This window comes from Aotus nancymaae, unplaced genomic scaffold (assembly GCF_030222135.1).
Source record: "Aotus nancymaae isolate 86718 unplaced genomic scaffold, 86718_ANA_hifiasm-v0.15.2.pri h1tg000010l, whole genome shotgun sequence".
In the NCBI taxonomy this organism is placed as follows: domain Eukaryota; kingdom Metazoa; phylum Chordata; class Mammalia; order Primates; family Aotidae; genus Aotus; species Aotus nancymaae.
This window is the reverse complement of record NW_026988421.1, coordinates 79371031-79390619: the sequence shown is the minus strand read 5'-3', so window position 1 is coordinate 79390619 and position 19589 is coordinate 79371031. Positions and strand designations below refer to the sequence as shown.

At 53.7% G+C, this 19589-nt stretch overlaps 1 protein-coding gene across 1 annotated transcript; it reads left to right on the top strand.

Moving 5' to 3' along the window:
- The first annotated feature begins 316 nt into the window (after positions 1 to 316).
- On the top strand, positions 317 to 17906 carry LOC105731055 (annexin A8 like 1). The gene is made up of 12 exons (XM_012472631.2): positions 317 to 352; positions 5240 to 5330; positions 6489 to 6583; positions 7931 to 8044; positions 8812 to 8902; positions 9587 to 9666; positions 10233 to 10292; positions 10839 to 10932; positions 11166 to 11261; positions 13823 to 13881; positions 14645 to 14767; positions 17107 to 17906. The coding sequence occupies exons 1-12, from the start codon at positions 332 to 334 to the stop codon at positions 17164 to 17166; spliced, it is 984 nt and encodes a 327-aa protein (XP_012328054.2). The 5' UTR covers positions 317 to 331; the 3' UTR covers positions 17167 to 17906.
- The last annotated feature ends 1683 nt before the right edge of the window (positions 17907 to 19589 follow it).

Sequence of the window (19589 nt, the reverse complement as noted above, 5' to 3'; positions counted from 1 at the left end):
AGGCTGGAACTAAGAATTTCCCATATGCGTAATAGCCAGCCACAGCCCAAATATCTGGCAGTGAGTTTCGTAATTTCCCAGTGCAAGCCTGGACAGTGTCTGGGTGGGGCCTGGGAGCCACAGGAGACACCCAAAGCCAGGCAGAGCCCCAGGGCAAGGGGGCGGCAGGCAGGTGTGGTGCTGGGTGTGGCCTGGGGCAGGCTTGCGCCCCCACACCCAAGTGAGCAGCCTGCCTGATCCTCAGCCACAGGAGCCAGACCTGTGGAGTCCCAGCAGAGGCTGACCTGTGTCTCTTCATCTCCCCAAGAAAGTTGCCCCCAAGGTGAACAAGATGGCCTGGTGGAAAGCCTGGGTAAGCAGGAGCTGGCAGGAGAGCTGGGCTCCTGCACAGTGTTGGGTGCTGGGCACCAGGGAGGCCTGAGAGATGTGAGGGTGCCTTTGGCTGCCTGTTGAGCCAAGCATGGAGGGCGGGGAGGAGGCGAGAAGAAACAGTCCCAGGCCTAGAGCGCCCACAGCAGGACAGGACCTGGGCCGGGAGACAGGCAGATGAAGAAATCTGGAAATGCAGGGGGAAGCTGAGGTTTGAGAGCAGTCCAGGGGAAGGACCCCTGCAGGGGTGGGGCCGCTCGAAGGAGGGGGTGTCATGGTTGAGCCATGTGTATAAATGTGTGTGGAGTGCACACACGTGTGCATTTAGGGGGAATCAGGCATAGTGCTCCTGCAGAGGGAACTGCATGCAGAGGCTCAGAGGGCAGGGAGCTTGGCTTTGGGGAAAGCTGCTCAGCACAGCTCGAGGGTCCGGGTTCAGGAGGAGATGGACCTAGGGAAGCAGGCAGGGCCAGGTCCTGAAAGGCCTTGCATGGCAGGCTGAGGAGTTCAGGCTTTACCTTCAGAGCAGTGGGAAGGCACGGAAGGGCTTGGAGTGGGAGAGTAACCTAAACCTGCTGTTGGGGACCCGTCAATGCCTTCACCTCGGAGATCAACGACGTTCATCTGTTAAGACTGGAGAGGGAAGAGAGGAAGCAGGAGGACCCAGCCTGCTGGAGTCTTGAGGAACCCGGGGCTCAGTGCAGCCCATCCCAGCAGGACCAATGGGTTCTCAGGAGCTTTCCATCTATGCCTGAGCCTGAGGCCATTGCTGTGCTAAGGAGTTGAATGTCCAGAAGAGGACAGAGGTGACATCTCCCAGCTGCCGGCTCTGTACACCCTCTTCCTTTCCTCACAGGAAGCCTCAGGATGTCAGGACTGCACTTTCTGTTTTGCAGATGAAGAAATGGAAGCTCAGAGACACTGAGTGACTTGCTAAGGTCTCTCAGACAGCAGGTTCTGGTCAGAGAGCACTGGGGTCTCTTTGCACAGCCCCAGGCTCTCTGTGAGCTTTTGTAGGGGACCCAGACTTATCCAGCTTCAGGGAATCTCTTGGTCATAGATGTCATAACCCGGGCAGGGACTCTCAGGGTCAGACATGCTAGGCTCTGGACAGGCGGGACACAGAGGAAGCCAGGGTGAGGTGGGACAGCTGTGCTGGCCCCCAGGGGAGCAGCCATCTGCCAGGACAAGGGGCCATGGCAGCCTTCAGCTTCAACCAGGCTGCTAGGAACCTGCCTTTGAGGAGGTGGATGTGGCCAGGAGAGCCCAGTGCTGGGCGATTTCCAAAGTCAGGTGCTGGCCAAGGCGGTCTGACACTGGCATTGCACCCAGTTCAGCTGGACAAAGGGCTCTGTCAAACTGGCAGGATCACTGTGGCACTCACTGAGCCCCTACTGTGTGCCAGACACTGCTCTGAGCACCTCACATTCAATATCTCCCTTGAGCCTCACAAGAATTCTATGAAGTAGATACCAGTATTCTTATCCACAGATGAGAAAAAGTAGGCTAGGCAGGTGCCCGAACTCACTAGTTAGTGCTGGAGTCTGGGTGAAAATCTGAACAGCCTGACTCCAGGGCCAAAACAGCGCCCTGGACGTCCATGCCCCATGCAAGAGCTGGCTTGGGACAGCAGTTCACAGGCAGACCCCACCTGCGATGGCTGAGCTGCCAGCAAGGACCCAGTAACCTCTGAGCACAAAGCTGAACCAGGAACAGGATGGGAGGGGATGAGGGAGCCACTGGAGAGAGCTCTGTCTGCAGGCAGGGCCTCTCTGCGCCTCTCATTTTGGTGTTGCCTTTTCCTGTGTCTCTCTTGTAGAGACGAACCCATTTCCCAGGCCTCTGAGCAGCCACATACCAGGAGGAAGGCCAAGGTGTGGCAGCTCCCCTGCGCCTGTCACAGAACAAGTTATATTAATAGATGTAGTTACAGGATGGTCTGAGTCACCTTTTCAGTGAAAATGTGCCTGTCTGGATTAGCACTGCCCTGGGTAAGACCCTGCAGGAGCCTGAGACTGGCCCTTTCCCCTCAGCAGGGGGTCTGGAGCTCCAGGACTCCACACTGATTGCCAGGGGTCTGATTCCCAGAACATTGCCCCTTATCTTCTAAAACCTTAGAGTGGGAAGTGAGATGGAGACTTCTCAATGCAGCAAAATCAGAACCAGCTGAGGAGCTGCTTACAAATGCTGCACTTGAGCCCTACCGCACCCCTGCTGGATGGCATGTTCCTCAGGGATGCAGTCACACAGCCTGGCCACTTGCTCGTGCACCACAGCCCCCGAGTGCCAGGGCAGAGGGAAGCTGGCAGGCACTGAGGGCTGAGATGCCTCCTACACTTCCAGACGACCTGTGTTCCTGTGGGTGAAGCTTCCTTCAGTGGAACGTTCCAGGGACACTCATTGCCTGGGAGAGGTTGAGTCATCAATAGGGCAAGGGAGGCAGACAGAGCTCAGCTTCTGAGTCAGGTTGGGGGTGAAGTCCCAGCAGCACCGCTTACTAGCTATGTAAGGGAGTCCAGCTCCCTTTCTGTAAAGTGAGGCATCAGTACTTACCTAGCACAACTGTTGAGAAAGCCGTGATGTAAGCATTGTATCTAAAGCACCTGGTCCAGGCCCGGCACACACAAGGGGCTCCAAGTGCTAGGAGGAGGAATAGCAGAGTGTTACCACAAGCAAGGGATCTCGTGTGTGTGTACACAGCTGGGCAATATCTGGGGCCACATTGGCTCTCTCTGGATGGAATTTCCATAGGAATTATTTCTAACTATTTCTGCTGTGAAACATAGTGTTAAGAAATGACTCAGGAAGCTCTGTCACCAAATATTTGAAATTCAAGCAAAGGGTTCCGAAAAATGTCTTACCTCTTACTCAAAGGATCCTTACCTCTTACTCAAAGATCCTTACAGATATACCATCGATGGGAATCTCTCTATTTTCAGAACCTAATCCAGGGCTTGGATGGGTGGGTGGGTGGGTGGATGGATGGATGGATGGTAGGGTGGGTGTGCAGCTGGATGGGTAGATGGATGGATGGATGGATGGATGGATGGATGGATGGATGGGCATGCAGCTGGATAGGTAGATGGATGGATGGAAGGATGGATGGATGAATGGGTAGAAGCGTGGGTGCATAGCTGGATAGGTGGGTGGATGGGTGGATGGGTGGATGGGTGGTTGGATGGATGAATGGATGGATGGATGGATGGATGGATGGATGGATGGATGGATGGATAGCTGGATGGGTGGGTGGATGGATGGGTGGGTGGGTGGATGGATGAATGGATGGATGGATGGATGGATGGAAGAGTGGGCACACAGCTGGATGGGTGGGTGGATGAATGGATAGATGAATGGGTGGAAGGGTGGTTGCATAGCTGGATGGGTGGGTGAATGGGTGAGTGGATGGATAGATGGATGGAAGGATGGATGCGTAGCTGGATGGTTGGATGGATGGATGGATGGTAGGGTGGGTGTGCAGCTGGATGGGTAGATGGATGGATGGATGGATGGATGGATGGATGGATGGATGGGCATGCAGCTGGATAGGTAGATGGATGGATGGATGGATGGATGGATGAATGGGTAGAAGCGTGGGTGCATAGCTGGATAGGTGGGTGGATGGGTGGATGGGTGGTTGGATGGATGGATGGATGGATGGATGAATGGATGGATGGATGGATAGCTGGATGGGTGGGTGGATGGATGGGTGGGTGGGTGGATGGATGAATGGATGGATGGATGGATGGATGGAAGAGTGGGCACACAGCTGGATGGGTGGGTGGATGAATGGATAGATGAATGGGTGGAAGGGTGGTTGCATAGCTGGACGGGTGGGTGAATGGGTGAGTGGATGGATGGATGGATGGAAGGATGGATGCGTAACTGGATGGGTGGATGGATGGATGGATGGGTGGATGGAGGGATGGATGGATGGCTGTGGTAGTGAAATAGATAAGTGGGTAGGTGAAAGTAGATGGGTGAATGATGGACATGATGGAAGGAATAAGTGAACAGGTAGTGGAAGGCCAGACTGTATGGGACTAAACTTTTCATCCTGGAGGATCTCTGAGTCTCCCTCTAATTCAATATCTATCACCAATATCCATCCATGCTCTACCATCCCTCCACCAAAAACATACTTATGAGGGGTCGTCCATCTTAAGCATCTGAGAAATTCTGCAGGGCACAAGTTTAAAGAGCCCCCAGGCAGGCTCTGAACTGGAGGCTTGGAAGTCAATGGCTCAGGTACTTGGTTATCGGGTTTATTTCACAATCTGCACAGCATCTTGTGGGTTTTTCTAAACCTGACGCTCTGAGCCCCATGGGCCTCTGGACTTGCAAACACCCTGAGCTGTCAGGATGCTGGGCCCCCACCCTCTAAGTTCCTGTAAGTCCCAACTCCCCAGGAAGAGGGCAGACTGAGCTCAAACCATTCCTCAGAAAGGCAGAACCATGCCTGGCCTCCCAGCCTCATCTGCACGCTCTGAAGGCGGCACACTCAGCTCCAGGAAGCCTTTGCTTAAGTGTTCTTTTTCTTCCTAACTTTGGGTGAATTTGCCCCTTCCTGCTGTCTGTGGATGGTGCTGGAGGGAGCCAGGTGTGGCTGGAGCTGCTCTCTGCCCTCAGATGGCAAAGGCAGCAACAGGAAAGGTTTCATGGCTTCTCACAAGCAAGCTCTGGCTCTGGCTACTCTGCCAGAGTAGCTAGTTGGCCAAAGGGCTGAAGGGCTGAGCACTGGCCTGCAAGGGCTGAGATCTCCGTGCCCAGGGAAGGGGCTCACCCTGTCGGGGCAGACTACAAGGTGGGGACCGGGAGCCTGTGCTGCCCTCCCTGTCCCTGCCTGCTTTGAACAGACCTGGTTCTCTTGCAGATTGAACAGGAGGGTGTCACAGTGAAGAGCAGCTCCCACTTCAACCCAGACCCTGATGCAGAGACCCTCTACAAAGCCATGAAGGGGATCGGTGAGTGGGCATCAGCAGCCTTGCCACCTCTGCTCAAGACCCCAAGCCCACAGCCCTGGAAAGTGGGTGCCAAGGGACATCTGGGGAGCTAGGGTGTCCCATGATACTCTCAGACTGACTCCACTACCCAGAGAATCACACAGGCCCACATTTCTGCAGTGCAGTCAGCACCCACCCCGCAAAACTGGACAGGAGGACGTTGCTCCGCCCTGGGTAATGGGGGTGGGGCAGTCAGCTGTGTGTTCCTGTGAGTTATTTCCCGTCAGTCTGAGCTCTATCACTTGTGAAGTGGCCCCAAGAATTCTGGGCCTCATGTGTCACATGAAGTATGAAGGGGGTGGTGCTGTATGATGCCAGGCACAGGGCTGGTGGGGCTGTGGGGTGTGGGGAGTTTATGGGGCTGACTCAAGGCCCCCCTGCCCCATGTCAATGACCTTGGAGCCAGCTCCCTTCCCATCTCCAGCACTTGCCCAGTGCCTCCCTCAGCACTACTGTGAGTGCGCGAGGGCTGGACTGAGGCCAGATTTTTAAAACTTGCCCAGAAAGCCCTCCTGACCTGAGGGCAGAGCATACGTCCTGACCCCACCCGAGCTGGGGCCTACCCCTTAGCCAGCTCTGCACAAGGATGGGGGGCATCAATGAGAACTCCCGCTCTGAGGAGCCCAGAAAATGTTCTCATGTCCTCTGCTTTCTGTGAAGCCTTTACTGTTATCTCCACTTCCCACATGAGAAAACAGAGGCCCAGGGAGATGAGGCCTGCTGCCCGATGCTGTGCCGTTGCTGGGCCAGGCCTCGGATCCAGAGGCTGGACTCAGTCCTGACCTTCCCCTACTGCAACCAACACAAAGGAGATCTCACTCGGCCAAGCTTCTAAGGCTCAGGCTGATGTCCGGAGCCACCCAGGCTTCAATTCTGTCTTGTGAGGCTAAGCCTAGGCATATGCCAACATTGTGGGGGTGGGGGTGTGGGTGTGGAAAATGGGGAGCCAGATTTCCTAAGGGCCTTGTTTACACCACAAAAAATGGTCCAGGGGTTTGGAGCTATCCAGGTGTTGTGTCCTCACCGCTCAGCCACCAAGTGGCTGCCTTCGCCTTCCCCTCCCCAGCCCTCACCTGTGCCCCTGGGTGTAGCAGGGTCACTCTCGCTGTATCCCTGCAGGGACCAACGAGCAGGCCATCATCGATGTGCTCACCAGGAGGAGCAACGCGCAGCGACAGCAGATCGCCAAGTCCTTCAAGGCTCAGTTCGGCAAGGCAAGGGGAAGGCTGGTGGGGGTGGGGAGAGGTGAACCTTGGGGTTGGGGATACAGCCTGGGGGCAGCTCCATTCTGGACGACCTTCCCCTAGAGTCAGCCCACTGGCAGTATGGGCACATGGGACCTGCTTGCACTGAAACAATTGTTCTTTATCTGAAATTCAAATGTAACTGGCCGTCCCGTGTTTTATCTGGCAGACCTACTTCTAAGTGTCAGAGCCCAGGCCTGGGGCTGGCCTTCCTTGTCTCCTTTCCCACCTCTTTCCTCACTGCGTTCCTTCTCAGGCACCTGACAGGCCCCACTGGAGCTCTGTCTCCCTGCCCCCAGGTTAGCTCATCCTGCCCCCAGGACCCAGACCGCCCTTCTCTTTCCCACACCCCAGGCATGCAAGCCTGGCTTCGCTCCATTCTGGGGCGCAACCACGCTCTCCTCAGTGCAGCTGCCTGCGCCCACACCTCGTCCCTTCTGCCACCTGGGAATGCTAAGAGCCTGGAGCAAGCATGCCAGACCCTTTGTTTCTCCTCCCACCTGCCCTCCACCCCGGGACAAAGCCCGACATGTGGGGGTACACAGTAAACACAAGATTAAATACGTGCCTAGCCATGGTTGCCTGAAGCCTCTAGCGATCAAATCATTAGTTTGGAGAGTTAATGAAGGAAGATCAGCTCAAATATTATTCTGGAGAACCCAGTGTGCATTTTTACAATTTCCTTCTCTTAGTCCTCACAGCTATACACTATTCTCTGCATTCAAACATTTGGGGAATCTGATGCTCAGAGAGGTTGTAAGTTAACCAAGGTCCCAGAGCCCCTAAGCAACAAGGTGGGGATTAGACAGGTCTGACAAAGCCCTTGATCTCTCTGCTGCTCTGTAGATCAGCTGATGTGGCCTGGTGGCTCCTTGTAGCAGCATGTACCCTGAGAAGGAGACACATGTGAGACAGAGTTTTTAGTTCAGGCATGCATTCATTCATTGAGTCCCAAGTGACAGGTACTTTATGGGGATGCCACACTCAGAGCTTGCAGTCTAGCTAGGAATGGCAGTTTCATTTTACTGAGAGCTTATGATGTGCCCAGCACCACAATAAATGCTGATTTGAGTCACACACATCTCTCTATCAACCCCCTGAGCAATGGGATGAAGCAGGAGCACGTTGATCTCCATATAACCAGTAAAGATACTGATGCTCAGAGAAGCTAAGGAGCTGGCCTAAGAAACCTAGCCTGCATGCGGCAGGGCCCATGCGGAATCTAGCCCAACCCCTGGGCCCAGCCACCACCCTGATGCCTGCACTCAGGTGGGCCTGGCTTATGACAAATATCACCTTTCCCTGTTCCTGCATTAGGACCTCACAGAGACCTTAAAGTCGGAGCTGAGTGGCAAGTTCGAGAGGCTCATTGTAGCCCTTATGTACCCACCATACAGATACGAAGCCAAAGAGCTGCACGATGCCATGAAGGTAACCAGGCAGGCAGGGCAGGGGAGGGGCAGGGGTGCTCACATGACTAGGTAAGGGCAATGCGGGGACCGGCACCGGCAGCCCAGAGCTCCCCTTGAGCCACTGTTTGGAATGGCCACATGGACCATAGCTAGGCCCAGTGAGCAGGTAGCCTGCTGCTCTGACTGCACCCAACACCTGAAGTCACTGGTTCCTGACTGACACATTGAGTGGCTGTGATGAAGCCAAAATCAGTATTTCTCAAAACCTCACCAGCTCAGGTGTACAGCAGTATTGGAAACCCGCCTCTGCAGTCCCAGGCACAGCCCCCATCCCCTGGGTTTCCCTTTACCTCTCACTACTCTTTGCTTTTGCAGATCAATAGGGAATGGGGACTCAGTAACAACAGTCATTCATTTGAAAGGACACTTGCTGCATGGACAGCACCAGGCATTTTACACTCATGCTCCCTAATCCACCTTCTGGACAGGGGAGGCTTATTATCCCCATTTATGGATCAGGATGCTTAGGCTCCGCGTCATGGAGCAGCCTGTCTGAGACCACCCAGCTAAGGAGGGAGAGCTGAGACAGGGCTTCCTCGTCACAGCACTTGCCCTCAGTGTCCATCACTGACGACAAGCATGTGATTTTCTCACCACATCCTCCCTCTCCAAGTGGGACAGAGCAGTGAGGTCCTGCCTGAGGCTCAGACATCTTGAGAAAAAAGGTGTGGGCAGCGCAGGAGGTCATGGCAGAGCACTCCAGCAGGCAGAGGTTTCTGTCCACAGGGCTTAGGAACCAAGGAGGGCGTCATCATTGAGATCCTGGCCTCTCGGACCAAGAAGCAGCTGCAGGAGATAATGAAGGCATACGAGGAAGGTAAGGGGTGGCACAGAGAGCAGGGCTCAGGGGTCTGAGTTCAAGACTTGCTTGGGAGTGGCCACAAGCTTTGGCAGCCTAGCAGGGAACAAGGTTCAAGAAATAACCTGGGCCGCACTGGAAAGGACCCTTTGGGGACTTTTTCACCCATAGGTGCCAAGCACCTACTGTGTGCCAATAGCTGGGCCTGATGGTGACATCGAACATGATTCAAACTCAATCTATAAGCTCGCCAGCTTCTCTTACAGGGGAGAGAGGCACATGGTCAGCTAAACTCTCTGCCCTTGAGGACCGTGGTAGTAGGGGGTGTGGACCCCAGGCTACAGCCAGTCCTCCACATTGTGTACCCAGTGGGGAGTTTTCCTGGAGGCTTTGGCTTTGCCAAGCCTTGAGATGAAATGGAGCTTGATTGGCAGTCCCTGGCCTGGCTCTCTGGCCTGGTCCATCTTTGTGCTTTGAGCTTGGTTGAGAATCCATGTCGCTTGTAGTTGTGAACCACCGCCCAGGTGACAGCCATCTGCCACTTGGACACCCGGGCATTGCATCCATGCCCTGCACCAAGGTCTTTCTTTCCTAGAAGGCTTTAATCAGGAGAAGTGTGGGGAACAGGGCTGGAAGGAGGAAAGCAGGCTGTAGGTAGGCCCTCGGCCTCTGCTTGGACCTCATGGTCCTGTTTCCCTGCAGACTATGGGTCCAGCCTGGAGGAGGACATCCAAGCAGACACAAGTGGCTACCTGGAGAGGATCCTCGTGTGCCTCCTGCAGGTATCATAGCCCAGGCTCTTGGGAGCTCCTTGGTTTGTGGGTCCCAACAGCTCCATCCCAGGGAGTGGCCCTTGAACAGAGCCACCAGAGTCAGGGCAGGGGCATGCGACAGTCCTGGTGGCCAGGGCTCATTGCGTGTGTCTCAGCATGGTTAGGGTGTCCCGACTCCAGGGCAGGGGCATGGGACAGTCCTCCTGGCCAGGGCTCATTGCACGTGTCTCAGCATGGTTAGTGTCCCTACTCCAGGGCCCCCGCATCTGTCCTCACTCAGCCATGTGAAAGACTTCTGGAAGAGGGAGGACAGCAGGCCCTTTCTGCAGGTCTCATGCAAGGTGCTTTGCTTACCTTAGCTCCCTGAATCCCCCAAGCCTTATCAGACAGTCCTTACCACCCCCATTGTCCAGATGAGGAAACCAAGGGCGGAAGAGAATAACCAGGTTGCTGAAGTTTCCACAGCCAAAAAGCAGCAGCGCCATGCCTACCCTCCAAAAGCCCAGGATCCTCCCTCGGCCCTTGCTGCTCTGGTCAGCCGGCCTGCCTTATAGAGCCACCTCCTTTGTTCCTAGGGCAGCAGGGATGATGTGAGCGGCTTTGTGGACCCAGGACTGGCCCTCCAAGACGCACAGGTGAGGCTGCGCCCAGCTGGCCATGTGGCCCCCATGCCCTACCATCTGGACTCCGCCCCCTCTGCCCATGGGGGCCTTCCTCTGACACTAGGCGGGGACCCTCCCAGCTAAGCTCCCTATAGGCCTTTGCCCTTTAGTGTCTGGGGAGAAGAGTGAGGGTGTTGGAAGACTGAGGAGGAAGGAGCATGACTTGAGGGTGGGGGAGCACTAAAGCTCTGTCCTGGTAGGAACAGCCCATGAACCTGGGGGCACTGGGCCCCAGTACTGGACACATGTGTCCAGATCTCTGCAAGTCTGTCTGCTGGCAGAGGGAAGCCTGGGGACTGGGAGTTCCTACAGCAGCTTGTAGCCCAAGATGGAGAAAATATTCTAAGCCAGAGCTGCTAGAGAAAGGGGAGCTCCCTGTTAGAGAGGACCAAGCAGAGGAGCATGCTGGCCTGGCAGAGTGGACCGGGGCTGCCACGGCCGCAGCTATGGGACTCTGGGGCTCCATCCCTCACCTCTCTGGTTTCTCTCACCGGCTTGTCATGGTTGTCCCAATGCTAGGATCTGCATGCAGCAGGCGAGAAGATTCGTGGGACTGATGAGATGAAATTCATCACCATCCTGTGCACACGCAGTGCCACTCACCTGCTGAGAGGTACCAGGGAGGGAAGGGGCAGGGCTGGGACCACAGGGGTACCCTGGCCATGAGCCTCTCCCTCGTGCTTCTGCCTTGTCTAGAGTTAGGGAGAGAGCCAGGGAGCCCAGGACTCTTTCCCTGGCCACCAAGTGGGAGGTCAGGGTGGCACACTGATGTGCAGTCTCTGATCCGAGACACTGAGGGCAGCACGGGGAGCTCTGACCATCCCCTGAGCAGAGCCCTCTCCACAGTGTTTGAAGAGTATGAGAAAATTGCCAACAAGAGCATTGAGGACAGCATCAAGAGTGAGACTCACGGCTCGCTGGAGGAGGCCATGCTCACTGTGGGTAAGAGCTCGGATGTACATTTTTCAGGCCACAGGGCTCACCATGGGGCAGTACCAAAAAACAAAGGGCCTAGGGATATGACCGCAAGAGACAGAATCCCTGTGTCACCTTCAGGAGATGTCCCCCCAACTCACACGCTACCTGTTCCCTTCAGTCCAGGGCCTGGGGACTCCTCCGCTCCTAGAGTCCCAGTGTGTGCTGCCAAGGATTACTCTTTATGCTGCCCATGTGGTGCCCATTGCTGTGTGACTGTGTGTGCCTGAGGGTCTGTGTGCATGAGAGTGTGTCTGCATGAGTGTGTGTGCCTGAGTGTGTGTGTGTGAGAGTGTGTGCATGAGGGTGTATATGCATGAATGTGTGCATGAGGGTGTGTGTGCATGAGAATGTGTGTGTGAGGATGTGGGCGTGTGAGTGTGTGCATAAGTGTGTGAGCATGAGGGTGTGTGTGCATGAGTGTGTCTGCAAGAGTGTGTGTATATGAGACTGTGTGCACGAGACTGTGTGCATGAGGGTGTGTGTGCATGAGGGTGTATGCATGAGAGTGTGTCTGCATGTGTGTGTATATGAGACTGTGTGCATGAGGATGTGTGTGCATGAAGCTGTGTGTGCATGAGACTGTGTGTATGAGTGTGTGCATAAGGGTGTGTGTCCATGAGGCTGTGTGTGCATGACAGTGTGTGCATGTGTGTGCATGAGGGTGTGTATGGGGTGTGTGTGCAAGTGAGTATGTGTGCATGAGGCTGTATGTGTGCTTGTGTGTGCATGAGTGTGCATGCATGAGACTGTGCATGAGCATGTGTGTACATAAGGGTGTGTGTGCATGAGACTGCATGAGTGTGTGCATGAGACTGCATGAGTGTGTGTGCATACGTGTGTGTGCATGAGACTGTGCGTGTGTCTGCATGAGTATGTGTGCACGAGGGTGTGTGCATGAGTGTGTGTGTGTGCATGCATGAGTGAGTGAGAGTATGAGAGTGTGTGTACCTGAGGGGGCATGTGCCTGACTGCGTGGATGGGATGTGTGTGGGTGGGGATGTGTGTGTTTGAAAGTGTATGTTTGTGAATGTAAGTGTGTGTGTGGATGCATGAGTGTGTGGGTGTGAGTGAGTGTGAGAGTGTGTTAGTGTGTGTGCCCACACAAATGCGTACACCAGTGATTATGCCAGCCCCAGCCCTGTGCATACCCACAGCAGCCACGCAGAGAGCACTCTGGCTCTGGTTGTGAAGCCCTGACCAGCACAGAGTCACCTTTCCGGACGTGAGCCAGGAGTCTGGCCCCGCCTTCATTGCCAGTTGAAGGAAAAATGGTGTGTGGCTTGAGTCCAAACTGAGTGATGGATGGTCTGATGCTAAGAAACACTGGGGACCTTCCCCACAACAGGAAGTCAGGGCCACTCAGGAGGACCCATTCCAGAGCTCTCATGTGGTCCAGGGCTGAGATCACAATGGGAAGAGTCACTGCAGAGTAGAAAGCCGAGGCCCAGGGCAGAGGGACGTCTCTTCTCCCACTTACACACAGATCCCAGGTCAGGACTCCTGGCCTGCAGCTCTCACCTCCACACCAGGCTGCCTCTGTGCAGAGCCCAGCAGCCACCAGGTTCCCTGCTGTGTCCTTGCCTCTCTGGGTGGACAGGGCCATCTGAGACACCCCAGCTAGCCTTGGCTGCTGTGATACAATCTGGTCCTGTTGGGGCATCTAATCACACCCCTGCTCCAATCTCAGCTTCCAAAGTCCGCCTCTGGATCTAGCCTGAACCTCCCATGAATGAAGTCTGCCAGCAGGGAGTAGTGAAGCCATGCAGTACCGCATCGTACGGGGCCTTCCTATTCATTTCCCGCTGAAGCCTTACCTCAGTCTCACTTCCCAGATGAGTCAGGGAGGTCAAGTAATGAAGTCATACAGCACCATCAAAGCAGGAGGTGAATACACGTCTACCTCACTCAAAGCCCACACTCCTTCTGCAGCCCTGGGTGAAAACACCAACCTTCCCCACCCAGATGCCAAGTCTCTGAGCAGCACCCATGAGGGCAATTGTGGGGCCCACTCTCTGACCAGATACCCCCAAGTGCCTTAGTCTTCCAAGGCCAAGCTCCACTTATCACATGGGAATTCAAAATGCAGGGTTCCTGCTGATAAGTGACAGAGGGCACGCTAAGGCCAGCGGCCACCAAACCATGGTGTTCTGTGGAGCTGAGAGGCTGGACTCTTGGTGGAGGTGTCTCTGGGTTGACAGCCCAGGACCTGCCTTGGTTCTGAGCAGCCCTCGGAGGGGCTTGAGCTGGTGTCTCCAGACAAGACCCACAGTCCAGTGCATTTCACATCTCACCATTCTGCCTGCCTGCTCTGGGCCTTTGGAGCTGTGCCCAGTGCCCCAGGCTTCCTTCCCTGTCCCACGCCACTTGACACAAAGCCTCTCACTTTAGGAAAGAAGGCACAAAGAAATATGCCAAGCATTGCACAACACTGACTCTTAAGGCCCAAGGCAAGACATAAATAAATCAAGTTGTAGGCAATGCCACCTCCCAGCTCCAGATATTAACACAGCTTTCCTGTTTGCCAGTGAAATGCACCCGAAACCTCCACAGCTACTTTGCAGAGAGACTCTACTATGCCATGAAGGTAACTGTTCTGTCTTCTGCCTCCTGACATTCGCTCTACATAGCACCAAGTGCAAAGCCAAGGAGCTGAAGGCCACCACTGTCTTCCACACTGGGGAGTTTTCTTACCCCCCAACCTCTTGTGAATCAGAAAGATTTTAGTTCTCAGAGGTGAAACTGAGGCTGGGAAAGGGAAACTCCATCTCCAGAGGTGAATAATTCCCTGAAACTAAAACCATTGCCCATTTTCTCTAATTGATGGTTGCTGATATCTCCTGAAGTTAGTTCCACACCCAAAACCCAAGCCCTCTGGCCACCTCTGCCCAGGAAATGAGAGAGGGCATGTGATTCCCTTGGCCATGTGGCCCCAGCTGACATAAGACCAGCTCACCTTGGTCAGGGACGAAGGTGAGCAGGAAGGCCCTGCCTGTGAAATTCCTGGCTAAGCTGACTGCGGCTGCTGCTGCTCTAGGAGGAAGTCTTGTTCCTGGAGCAGTGAGCATTTTGTGTCTAGGATCCGATGTGGCAAACCAAACATATGGCATTTTGGAGCACTTGGCATCATAAAGGAAGAGCTATGGGCAGTGGGTGAGAAGGGATTGAGGAAGTGGGCACCCTAAGCCACCAAAGCATCCCTTCTAATGCTTCCCCAGCTGAAGCACAGGCTCCTTCCCGCATCTCTTTCCCTCTAAAAGCCCCAGAACCCAATCACACAGATTTGTTCATCACTCAGAGATGGACAGGAAAGGTGAGGCAGGATTGTTGATGGCTGCTATCTTGCCCAGGGAGCAGGGACGCGTGACGGGACCCTGATAAGGAACATCGTTTCAAGGAGCGAGATTGACTTAAATCTTATCAAGTGTCACTTCAAGAAGATGTATGGCAAGACCCTCAGCAGCATGATCATGGTAAGCCAGGCATTCCCAATGCTGAGGCCAGCCTGAAACCTAGACATTCCAGGAGACCTGGAGGCTGTGGCCAATGCCACGTGGGCCCCTCCCTTCCCAGTGGGGACCATGCACTTGCATTCATGACCATGTGGTGTACGCAGGGAACCGCACAGTTCAGTGTGGCTGGAGCCCGTAGGGAGTCGGGGTGGAGGGCAGATACAGAGACCACAGCATGGAGGATCCCCTGTGTCCCACTCAGAAAGTTGATTTTGAATTTGAGTTATGATTGCTCCTTGGAAAAGACACCAAATCCTTGCAGAAGGAGCCACCTCTGGAGAGTCAATGAGAGGAACTAGTCTGGTAGGAATCGGGGCCCACCACTCAAATCCAGATTTAAGTAGTCCTGGCAGACAACTTCTAAGGAGATAAGTCAGATGAGTGCCAATAGACTGCCTAACCAGATTCCAATTAGAGAAAGTTCTGGAGTCTTCAAAACATAGAGTGATTATCACACTGAGATAATTGGGAGAAATAGCTCACCTGGGGGTGTCTACAAATTGAGGTCTTGATGATTTCATTAGCAGAAGTCACATTAGGACAAATATATCCCCAAGCCTTCTTTGGTTACTAACTCAAGTCTCTAGCTCTTCTGCAAATGTCCTTGTTAAGTGCACTTTTCAAGAAACACACAGCTGACAATATGTTGAAAAGACATTTCTGTTTCTAAATGATTCAAGGTGGGGCAGCAGGTGGGCCGGGGAGAGGGAGGGTTGGAATTATTCTTGGTTTCACTGTAAGCTCCCCAGCCAATCTTGTCGGGAGACAGGTGGGCAAGGCACATACCAGCCTGGACTGCCGCTGTCACCTGCAGATGGTCTGAGCTGATTGTCTTCAGCCCTTTCAGCCATACACAGTAACTTACAGCAACAGAGAGATTTCTAGAGATACAGGAAGCCACCCTCTTTGAATTTTATCTAATGTTGTTACTTAAGAAAATTGAGTTAGAATCATGAATACATTCACCAAACATTTTCTTTTTAGTGTAGACCACAGATGTCATTAAAGCAAAAATGGTTTTCAACACTAACATGAGTTAGAAACTCCTGCATTGAAATTAAGAGGCAAATGTATAAACATTCCAAGTATAATTCACGTATTTGAAAAAGGAAACAAAATTAATGCTTTTCTTTCTAAAAACTATTAGAAAAATTATCTTCAAAATAGTAAAATCACCAGGCATGGTGGCCCACACCTGTAATCCCAGTACTTTGGGAGGCCAAGGCAGGAGGATCTCTTGAGCCCAGGAGTCCAAGGCTGCAGTGAGCTAGGGCTGCACCACTGCACTCCAGGCTAGGTGACAGAGTGAGACCATGTCTAGAAAGAAAAAGTTAAAAAAAATTTAATTGTAGTTTAAAACCTGTAACAAGATTTCAGGCTCAAAACAAGCAAATTTTACTAAACAGTGAAAAAACAGACAATAACCATGAGATCTAAACTGCTCCACAGTGTGGAAAGTGGAACTAGCCCTAGCCTACCTCTTACTCACCTTGTCACTGCAGATGAATCCACTCCCCTCTCTTGGCCCCGCTATCCTCAACCGCATGAAGAAGAATCTGGGTGATCTGACCTGGCCCATTTCCCGGCTCTGTGTGCAGACCCTGGACTAGCCAGTCCCATCAGGACCTATCAGTAGCTAAGAAACAGGGCTCCCCAGCCATCGGACCACGAGGTCAGCCTCATCAGGAGACAAACTGTGGACCTGCCGTGAGCCAGCTGCAGGGCAGACCAGCTCACTGTTCTCCTCCTGTGCCCTCACCAGGTCTCAGCAAGATGCACGGCAGTGCAGCATCCATCTCATTTCACAGATGGGCCCCACAGAGGTGAAGGGGCTTGCCTCGGCCACACAGTCAGGGCATGATGGTCCAGGCTCCCTCCACCCCCAGCCCTGCCCCCAGGTGTGTGCTGGTGCCCCACTCTCAGCCTTGGGTCCCAAGCTGCCACAGCAGGTGCTGAATAATGATGCATCATGTTGTGCAAATGAATGGCTGGATGCACCTGGCTCCCGAATAGAAGAACCCTACAACCTCTGACGGGTGAGGGAGCCACCCACCCCTTCCTTGTTTAGGAGTGGAATGGTCTCTGATTCATTTTCCACATTAATCCTGCTTGTAGTTGGTAAGAGAATCAAAAGGAGATGCAAAGGAATAGCCTGAAATTAAAAACGAGGGTTTAGGAACCATGGAGGGCTGGGCCAAGTCTAAGCCAGGGGCACAGCTCTTAGTCATAATAACACGGCCGCTGTTGCAGAGCAGGAACAAACAAGCCCACTCTCATGCTCCTGCATCTCCTGCTCACAGGAAGACACCAGCGGCGACTACAAGAATGCCCTGTTGAACCTGGTGGGCAGCGACCCCTGAGGCACAGAAGAACAAGAGCAAAGGCCACAAAGCCGGAGTCTCCAGGCCTCCTCACTCAACCTTGGCCACGGACAGGGATTGGGTGTGGGGGGGGCCCCAGCCTTTCAGTCTTCTATTTCCCTATTTCCAATGCTTTCAGGCTGGAAGAGGAACCAGTCTGGACTCCTCTTCCCAGCTTCCTCCAGGTCATTTCCTGGAGCACAATGCCAGGCTTAGCATTTCTGCAGCCCAACAGGTGCCTCGGCATGAGGGGCCTGCGGGCTCGTGGGTCATCCCCTCCTCCCTGGACAGAAGCTTTCCAAGCTGGTCACAGAATCTCCTGGGCACAGGTTATGTAGACCCCAGCCCCACTCCCATCTACTGAAACAGGGTCTCCACACGAGGGGCCAGGGAATATGGGTTTTTAATAAGCATCTTGCTGATACGCTTCTCTATCAGGCAGCCAGAGAGCTGGCTGGGAGCCCTTTTGTTTCAGAACACACATCCCTCAGCAGCTGAGAAACAAACACGTATCCATCCCAACCAGGATGCCATAACATTCATCTAAAAAACGTAGGCTCTAGATGGACAAAAAATTCTCTCACCATCTTAATAACAAAATAAGCTACAAATTAATGTTCTGACCCAAAGACACTTTCCTAAGAGGCGTGGGCACCCCTGGTCACTGGCCAGGTTGGCTGCCCTGGCCTTGCACCCCTCCACATGCAGCACAGGAGGGCGTAGCCATGTCCTGAGCACCACTCTTGTCCCCACCGAATGGCTGAGACTGGGTACCTGGAGTTTCTGAGGTGCCTTTGCTGTGGCTTTCAGAATAATAAAGATTCGTATTGAAATCAAAGTGTCTTTGGATGTTTAGCAGGGACCAGAGTAGGACCAATTTAATTTGTCAGAAACAGAGCTTTGGGAAGCCACGAAGGCTGAGCACCCATGGGAATCTCCCAGTGGGAACACTGGGTGGGCTGCACCCACTGCCACCCTGGGGACAACCCTTGCAAATGAGGGTAGATTCTGTTCACCTCCTGATGTGTAGGCTACATGCTGGTATCTCAGGGTTAGAGAGGGACTTAAAGTCCGCTGGTGCTGTTCCAACCTGTGACCTGACTACTACTTCCTTGGCATCCACCCAGGGGTGGTCTTTGGTGTGCTCGGGGGTGCACTTGGGTACTCAAGGCGTACTGGGGGTACTCAGGGAGCACCTGGGTCCTCAGGGTGCACTTGGCTGCCTCCAAAGTTGGGGATTCACTGTGTCCTTTCATGGCCCAGTCTTCTTCCAATGAATGCGACAGAGCAAAATTCTTGCTTTACCTGAACCAACATCAGCCGCATTGAGCCCACACCTCTGCCATCTGGGGCCACGACACTTGTTCATTCCCAGTAACAACATTTTTCATACCTGAAGAAGGCCCACAAATTCCGCGACAACTTCTGTCAAAGCCCAGTGTTCCTAGTCCCTTCAGTGGTCCCTCCAGTGGTCCCTCCTGGAGCCTGGTTTGGGACCATCACCCCCGAACGTGCTCCAGTTTGCAAACTTCCCCTCAAATTGTGGCCCCGAGGGGTAAGCGTGTGCCCAGTAACCAGGCCGATCAGGGAGATGGGAACAGTGTGGGCTCTGAGTTCACTCAGATGGGAGGCAGATTCTGGCTCTGCCCTGCGTCGGCTCCATGACTTTGACTGCATTAGGATACTCTTGTGCTGCCATAAAGCAATACTTGAGTCTGGGTAATTTATTAAAAAGGGGTTTAATTGGCTCACAGTCCTACAGGCTATATAGGAAGCATGGTGCCAGCATCTGCTTAGCTTCTGGGGAGACCTCTGGAGAGAGCTTGCAGTCATGGCGGAAGGTGAAGGGGCAGCCAATATCTCATAGCGAGAGTGAGAGCAAGAGAGGTGGAGGGAGGTGCCACACACTTTAAACAACCAGATCCCGTCAGAGCTCACTGTGGTGAGGACAGCATCAGGCCATGAGGGGCCCGCCCCCTGACCTAAACACCTCCCACCAGGCCCCACCTCCAACACTGGGGATCACATTTCAACATGAGATTTGTAGGGGACATCCAAACTATATCCGTGACTGAGTTGCTTACTCTCTCTCTGAGCCTCAGTTTCCTCACCTTTCTATACAGGGTGGGCTCCCAGTTACAACTGCCACCTTTCAAACCACCCCAGAACCAGTGGCGTAAAACCCTCATGTATAATGTTTACAGATTCTGTGGGTCAGGAATTCTGGCGGGTGCAGCAAGATGCTTACCTCTGCTCCAACAAGTACGGGGACTCAGTTGGGAAGACCTGAAGGCTGGGGTGACTCTGGAGTAGAGGGTTGGAATCATCTGGATGCCTCTTCACTCACATGTTGGGCACCTGTTGAGATGGCTGAAAGGCCGGGCTCAACCGGGACTGTCCCCTGAGCTCCTACACGTAGCTTC

Excerpts from the sequence above, each read along its gene's own strand:
- LOC105731055 (XM_012472631.2), top strand. The coding sequence starts at position 332 with ATGGCCTGGTGGAAAGCCTGG. Across the intron at positions 6,584-7,930 it reads TCAAGGCTCAGTTCGGCAAG|GACCTCACAGAGACCTTAAA; the intron begins GCAAGGGGAAGG and ends TTCCTGCATTAG. Across the intron at positions 13,882-14,644 it reads GACTCTACTATGCCATGAAG|GGAGCAGGGACGCGTGACGG; the intron begins GTAACTGTTCTG and ends TATCTTGCCCAG.